General features: G+C 46.4%; 1 protein-coding gene across 1 annotated transcript in view; it reads left to right on the plus strand.

The window, feature by feature from the left end:
• The first annotated feature begins 5367 nt into the window (after positions 1-5367).
• GPR107 (G protein-coupled receptor 107) overlaps positions 5368-8077 on the plus strand; it is a 69751-nt gene continuing 67041 nt past the window's right edge. Inside the window, exon 1 of the mRNA XM_049630215.1 lies at positions 5368-5787. Coding sequence (XP_049486172.1) covers positions 5647-5787 — 141 coding nt within the window. The 5' untranslated portion in view covers positions 5368-5646. The remainder of the gene's footprint in view (positions 5788-8077) is intronic.

Consider the following 8077-nt stretch of genomic DNA (forward strand, 5'->3'; position numbering starts at 1 on the left):
GATAATTACAGCACAGTATTCTCCAGGCAGAACAAAATCCACTTCAGTTTCTCTTATAGTAAGAGAATAATTCTAAGACACAGAATTCTCACTATTGACACATTAGGGTGACCTGAGCTACTTAGGCATCAATTTTCACAGGACGTATTCCAAGCTCTATGTAAATGCTTGAATTACATAGAAGGTCAATGTGGGTTCAGCATACCTCTTTCACCGCTCAGTCACATTTGAAGAACGCGGATTTACAAAGTTACGATCTTGGTGGGTAACTATGAATTTCCACCAGATACTCTGTTCCTGTGGACATGATTAGAGACCCTGCACAGCCCAACAATTCCACCAGGGCTTTTTGACAATTCTGATGCTTCTAGCAAATAATAAACATCTCGCTCAGGGCCTTTGATGTATAGAGATCTCTTTTACCTAGTTTACAGGAGATAGGTTTTGTAACTGCTAAGTTGGGATTTTAGTGTTCCATGACTTATCAGATAGATGTGTTATGTGTATGACCTTCCCAAGTCAACTTAAACTGGGTTTCAGTTTCCTCATTGGTAAAACAGGAACCGCACAGGTTGTTACGAGGCTGAATGAGGGGGCTGGCATGCACACAGGCTTTGGGGTCAGCCAGACTGGGATCGCCCTGCACAGACGGCTGCAAAGCTGTGGCCGAATTATTTTCCTTCTCTAAGCCTCAGTTTCCCACTCTAGAAAACGGACATAATGCTACTGACTTCAAAGTCACGAAGATTTGTAGTAGCACTTTGAAGATTAAGTGCCCCTGAGATTGGGGCGCCTGCGTGGCTCAGTCGGTTGAGCATCCGACTTTGGCTCAGGTCACGATCTCTCACGGTTTGTGGGTTCGAGCCCTGCGTCGGGCTCTGGGCTTACGGCTTGGAGCCTGGAGCCTGCTTCGGATTCTGTGTCCCCCTCCTTCTCTGCCCCTCCCCCGCTCATGCTCTGTCTCTGTCTCTCCAAAGTGAATAAAGATTTTTAAAGAATTAAAAAAAAAAAAGAATACGTGTAAAATGCTTAGCACACTATGGGCACGAGTTATCAGTCCCTTCCTTTCCTCTTGTTTTCTGGAGGATTTTTACTTATCGCATCAAGGAAAGCAATGCTTTAAACACTTCTTTTTTTTTTTTTTTTTCAACGTTTTTTATTTATTTTTGGGACAGAGAGAGACAGAGCATGAACGGGGGAGGGGCAGAGAGAGAGGGAGACACAGAATCGGAAACAGGCTCCAGGCTCCGAGCCATCAGCCCAGAGCCTGATGCGGGGCTCGAACTCACGGACCGCGAGATCGTGACCTGGCTGAAGTCGGACGCTTGCTTTAAACACTTCTGATGCAGCAAAGCGGCCTGCCTGAACTACAACTAATTGGTTGTCTATTGCTGAAATACTATTCATAATGAACTTCTTGGTATTTTTTTTTTTTCTTTAAAATAGCTTCCATCAGTTTCCAGCTTAAAATTCTCCATTTGTTTAGCATCCAAACTTCTAAGGACCCAAGAAAGCAGTCAAGTGGAAAAAGCTGGACTGGGATAAAAGTCGCAACTCTCTGGCGAGTAGAATCTTAAAACTGCGACCGATTTTTCACCTGATTGTGGAATTTCCCCCGAAGGTCTATGAAAATGTGCACGAAATCAGGAAAAACCAGCTGTCCTATGACCAAGCAAGTTACACACTGTGCCGCCAAGCTGAGAAGTGAATTTGATGTTTTCCTCCAAACCACGGGATTTAAGATGCGTCAGGGCCTCGTTTTTCCAAGAAGATCACTCTTCTGTAGGAACACCTGATGGACTTCCCCATGCCCCAAGAAACGAAGCTTCAAGCCAAAGAACAAGAGTGATGTTTGACTTCTGAATGTATTTATAGAGGTCTGGGGTCTTAAATAACAACTCTTTTGATAAGAAAAACATATGGCAATTATACCTTATTGCAGCTGGAGAACATTAACCCGCTAATTTCTATAAGATTTCTGGAAATTTCTGGAAACTTCTAAATGGATACCAAAGATGATTAATAGTACTAGGTTCAAAATACAAATTCAGCTACTAGTGGCAAACTTTGGTGGATCCTGCAAAGTTAGAGGAAGTGGAAAAACAAAACAGACTCGACTGAGAGAGCAAGGTTAAAAGCCAGCTTTGGGAGATCAGTCTTTGCAGCTCCTCCAGGCCTTTTCAGGCGATACCTTAAAGTTCAACGTCCCTTTGAAAATGTTGCCAGGGAGAAGCAGGCATAACTTGTTCTATTGCTCAACATGTCTGTTTCCAGTTACAGCATCATGATTATGCAAATAATGTTTTCTTGAAACTCTGAAATTATGTGCCCGAATAGGATTGTCAAGAGAGTTTTCACCTTATTTGAAAAATAATTATCTTAAAAAAAAAAAAAGAAAACCACGTCACTTTTAAGTCTTTGTAATTAGCCTTCCCTTTCATAATTCTCTCAATTTTAAACTAATGACTGGCACCATATAGTTCTCAAATACGTGAAGGAAGATACTACTTATAAACTTCTGGACAGATACCATTGGTATGTGACCCGGCGAAGGTCACAGAATAATTCCCAAGGGGAGAGAAGCAAAGAGTAAGAATCCAACTTTAAGCCCTTGTAAAGTTGTTCCCCAGAAACTTAAAAAAAAAAAAAAAAAGCTTTCTATTTTATAAACTATTTAAATGTTTCATGACTATTATATCACTTAATGAAAGTAAGACTCTTCCTGGTCATTCCGTTTTTAGAAGACAATTAGTATGTTCAAATTAAAAACCAGAGAGTCTCACAAATGGTATCTCACTTTACAAAGTATAAAAACCAGGGGTGCCTGGGTGGCTCAGTCCAACTTCAGCTCAGGTCATGGTCTCACGGTTCATGAGTTCGAGCCCCGAGTCGTGCTCTGGGCTGATGGCTCAGAGCCTGGAGCCTGCTTCGGATTCTGCGTCTCCCTCTCTCTCTGCCCCTCCCCCGTTCATGCCCTGTCTCTCTCTCTCTCTCTCTCTCCCTCCTTCAAAAATAAATAAACATGTTTTAAAAAGTGTAAAAACCAGAAATACTCTAAAGCATTGCAGACTGCCTTTAAAAATGAAAGTGCAATTAAAAATCACCTTTTCCTTGAACGGCTTGTTTCGTATTGACATGAGAATCAGTTAACTGTTTTTGAAGTCTCCTCTTGATACCGAAAAAGAAAGTATCATTTATTTTATATTCTTACTATGTTCTTTCATATTGCTGGTTTGTAAAATACGTTCTGAACATTTTTCTAGCATTTGATAACACACCAGTTACTTATATTCTGGGCTTTTAACTTTTTGAAATATTAAAACGGTGATAATTAGAAAACCATGTAGGGTTCAGTGCCAGAAGCACAGACTGGGCTTTGTGGTTGGGCCCTGAATGAGAGTTTGAGAGTTCCATATGGGTTATTTGCGAATGAGGAGCGGCCTTTGAATAAGTCGCATCTTTTAAAACAGGAATCAAAACATACATCTTTTATAAGGTTTTGGTGACGTTAAGTGAGATAATGCATACGTAAAGTACTGAGCAAAATTTTGGCAAATTTAATCACTCGATAAATGAATTTAACTATTATTATCTCCCTGTGTGGATTTGCAAAATATTAGTTTCTTGTGCCCCGTTTCTTTATCTGTAAAATGGGGTAGTGAGAGCCGATAAAACTTCTGTGCAAAGATGTAAGGTTACATATTTGTAATAGATGGCCAAAGATCAGAGCTTGGGGAAAGATGTGCCTCACCAGCTGGTAAACAGTGCCTCTCTCTTCCGGGCTCCACCTCAGTGGCCTACTTTCGTCCTTACAGTGTGACAGAATTTGTATGGAGTGCTCATTCAAGGGAGGAATTCATTGATTCATGATGTTACCAAAATTGCACACAGCTAAAAAAAAATCTAGGACCTTCCCTTTCTCCCATCCCCCTCAGGCTTCCTTCTCCTATTCTGTATTTGACCGATGTTTTTTAAAAAAATTTAATGTTTATTTATTTTTGAAGGAGAGAGAGGCAGAGAGTGAGCGGGGGAGGAGCAGAGAGAGAGAGAGAGAGAGAGAGAGAGAGGGAGACACAGAATCCCAAGCAGGCTCCAGGCTCCCAGCTGTCAGCACAGAGCCAGATGTGGGACTGGAACTCACAAACCGTGAGATCATGACCCCAGCGGAAGTCAGACGCTTAACTCACTGAGCCACCCAGGAGCCCCACCCCCATTTTTTTTTTTTTTTAAACCTGAGTGCAGCCCATTCAACTAGATCATGTTAATTTCAGTTCCTCGTTCCACGTAAAACTTTAAAAATCGGACTGTGCCATACAATACACTAGTATACTAGTTTTTTACTTTTTCCTCTTTAATGATTTCACACGAAGAGCACGCATTACTTGCGTGCCAAGCTACAAACGAATCTAAAAACTAAATAAACTTGTCTAGTTTATTGGCAATTTTCATGATCATGTTCCTTTATAACTTTTATTTCAATTTTTTAATGTTTATTTATTTTTGGCACAGACAGAGAAAGACAGACAGAGTGCGACTGGGGGAGGGGCAGAGAGAGAAGGAGACGCAGAATCCGAAGCGGGCTCCAGGCTGCGGGCTGTCAGCACAGAGCCCCACCCCGGGCTGGAACCCACCAACCCGGAGACCATGACCTGAGCTGAAGTCAGATGCTTAACCGACTGAGCCACCCAGGCGCCCCGTTTCTCTAGCTTCTTGATAAAAGGTGGTGAGAGAGGGAACCCACTACTGAATTCGCTATTGAAGATCTCCCTACAAATCCCAGATTGGAAGCAAAGAAAGTCTCCACGCAGAACTCAGGGACAAACGTTGACCCTCAGGCTCTAGCCGTCGGATGAAATAATGTGGGGCCATACAACACAGTACTTGGAAGTTTCCGTGTGATTCTCAGCTCAACCTGGAACAAACGACTTGATTTCTCAGAGCCTCGGTTTGCTTACCTGTAAAGTGGGGATAACGGTCCTGCCTACCTCCTACCTCGCCAGACTGCTCCAAGGGTTCAACGCAGTAATGCAACACAAAAGGCCTAAGCACCTGATAAGGGCTCAATAAATCGTCTTACTGCAAACATTTCGTCTGACACTTTAGTGTGAGGTGCCTCCACAAAACCAAGGGCCCTACGACAAGCCCCGAACTTGGAATTTTCCACCGAGTCCACGCCGCTCCCGAAAGCAGGCCGATCGTCGGCGGGGCACGGTGCTGTGGCCACAGCGTAAGACTCCCCGCCCGCAGACAACCCGGATCCCCCTGCGGCCGCGGTCCTGCAGGCCCCAGGTGGCTTTCAAAACTCCGCGGGGCGGAGGTGAGGCCCCTGGGTGGGTGGGTGGGGGGGAGGGTTTCCTGCCCGGGGCTTTTGCCATGGCAACCGCCACAGACTCCTCCACGGGGGGAGGGGGAAACTCCACCTCTTCCGGCTAAACAGAGAGTCTGCGTCCGAGAGGCCAACTGAATCGCCCCAAGGTGGCCGCTCTCAGCCCCTCGGCGACCTCCCGGGCCGCACGCTCCAGGCAAAGGCCCACAAGCCCCCGGCGGCCGGCCTCCGAGCCCCGCTTCCAGGCCCTTCCGGGGGCCGCCGCCCTTTGCCCCCGGAAGTGGGCGGGAGAGGAAGCGGCTGGTGATGCTGGAACAAACATGGCCGCCCCGGCGCCCGTCGGCCCCTCGGGCTCCTGCCGTCCTCCGCTGGCCGCCGGCCTCCGGCTGCTGCCGCTGCTGGGGCTGCTGCAGCTGCTGGCTCAGCCCGGCCTGGGCCGCGTCCACCACCTGGCGCTCAAGGTAAGGCCGGCCAGGGCCGCGCGGGGGGCGGAGGCCGAGGCCGAGGCCGCTCTCCGGGGCTGGGGGCAACTTTGGCCCACGGTGGGCGGGAGCCGCTGAGCGCTGGCCCTCCGCCCCTCCTTGCCCCAGGCGCCGCCTCTTGCCGAGGGAGGGTTCTGCGGGGAACTGTGGTCACGGCGGGGGTCCTCGGACCGTCTGGAAGGGGCTGGAAGGTTGGAGCTGAGCCGCCGAGGGGAAGGGGCTGAACTGCGGCGTAACCCCAAGGACTCCGGAGGCCGCCCTTGCTGACTTTCCTCGCTTCCCGGCCGAGAGCGACCAGCTGTCCAACTGTTATCCCCGATTCGCTTGTCCGCGGTGCCCACTCTTCCATCCTCTTGTGCCCCTTGAAGGGACGCGAAACCCTAGCCTCAGTTTCCCGGTTTGGCCTAGGGCGCTCCCTGGACTGATGAAAGCGGGGATCTTCTGGAGGAGTTGCAAATCGTTGTTTTTAAGGAATTTCAAATCTGGCCTGAAATACACGACCGGCATTCAAAACGTGTTTCTAATTAGAGGGCCTGCCCTTTCTTCCCCTCGCTCCTGTCACTGTCAGTCTAGGGAAGAGACTTACACAGGCCTGGAATGATCTTACTGTACAGTTCACCGCTAAGAGTCGTCTGAGGCTAAAACGTGCCTCCAGGCGATTCAGCAGGTTAATATATCTGAGGAGTAGAAAAATAAATCGTTACGACCCACAGCCTTGTACGTTATTTTCACAACGTACAGTTTTCTAAGAAGTTGTGGGATTGTAAGCACTTTGTCTTATAAGAACACATTACTTGAAAACCACGAAGCATTGTTATATTGTGACGGTAGAGTTTGAAGAGTGTGGAATCCAGGTGAAAAAGCCTGGCCAGACCCATGCACCCATACTTTGGGTTATCAGCTTTTGCTGTTTGTTAAGTAGAAAGTATCCTGATTAAAATGGTTCCTAAGTGCAGAGAAATAGGTGAGTCTTGGCTCCTTTTGAGAATCTGTTGAAAACTATAGGACCTTTCCCCAGAAAAGTGCAAGAAGAAATGTAGACAACACATTCAGGGGGAATTTCTGCGGCTTTATAAGCCCCAGATGATTATCCGTAGGCCCTAGTCCCCAGGCTTATGACTGTGACTCCAGATGTACAGAATTCTTTCTTTTATAGTTCAGGATCCTTGGTGTTAGATTAAGTGGTGGAACTGAATTCATATAGGTTATAAATTGGAGACAAAGCTAGTAATGGCCGCAGTGGACCGTGCCTCTTGGTTCCCAATCCAGTGCTCTTTGTAGATTTTTGGAATTAAAGTGTCAGGTGTTCAGCACCATTGGGTAAATACTGACGGTATTGACGTAGGTGAAAACGTACACTAACCTCAGTGGTGGAAGCAAACCGAATTGGTGTGATCCTGGTGATGGGTTTCTTCCTGTTGTGCTAAATTACTTACTGTTTTTCATCCGTGTGCGTGATTCGTAAGTACTGTGGTAGTTATTCCATAATAATACTGTAGTGGTTTCTTTCCTCTTTGGATAAATATTCTGACTTCTTCCCCCAAGGAAACAGAAATCACCTGAAGAGAGCCTTTCAGAGCAGCACTATTAGATGGTCATGTTTTGCTTGAGACGGCATGAACGAGGAGACTTGATCAGGATATAGACCTAGAGTGGCAAGAATAACGTGAAGAAGTCACTGAGCATTATAAATATGCATTGATCTGTTTGAAAACTTCATGGAGTTTTCATGGGGAAAACTTCATGGAGAATTTCAAACAGACATCAATAGCAGCCAGAATGAACTCCCATGTACCTGTCATCCAGCCTCAATAACCATTAACCCGTAGCTAATTCTGCCCCATCCCCATAAACACGACTTCTCTCTTGACATTCTTTTTTTTTTTTTCAGTTAGAAATGAGTCTTTTCATTTTTTATTCACTTTTTTTATCCCATATTATGCTTTTCTTTCTTTTTAAAATTTTATTTATTTATTTATTGGGTGCGGAGGGAGGGGGAGAGAGAGAGAGAGAGAGAGAGAAAGGGAATCTTAAGCAAGCTCCATGCTCAGTGTGGAATGTGATGCAGGGCTCGAGCCCACGACCCTGGGATCATGACCTGAGCTGAAATCAAGAGTCAGATGCTCAACTGACTGCACCTTTGGGCGCCCCTCTTCCTTTCCTTTCCTTTCCTTTCCTTTCCTTTCCTTTCCTTTCCTTTCCTTCCCTTCCCTTCCCTTCCCTTCCCTTCCCTCCCCTCCCCTCCCCTCCCCTCCCCTCCCCTCCCCTC

This window comes from Panthera uncia, chromosome D4 (genome assembly GCF_023721935.1).
Source record: "Panthera uncia isolate 11264 chromosome D4, Puncia_PCG_1.0, whole genome shotgun sequence".
NCBI lineage: Eukaryota > Metazoa > Chordata > Mammalia > Carnivora > Felidae > Panthera > Panthera uncia.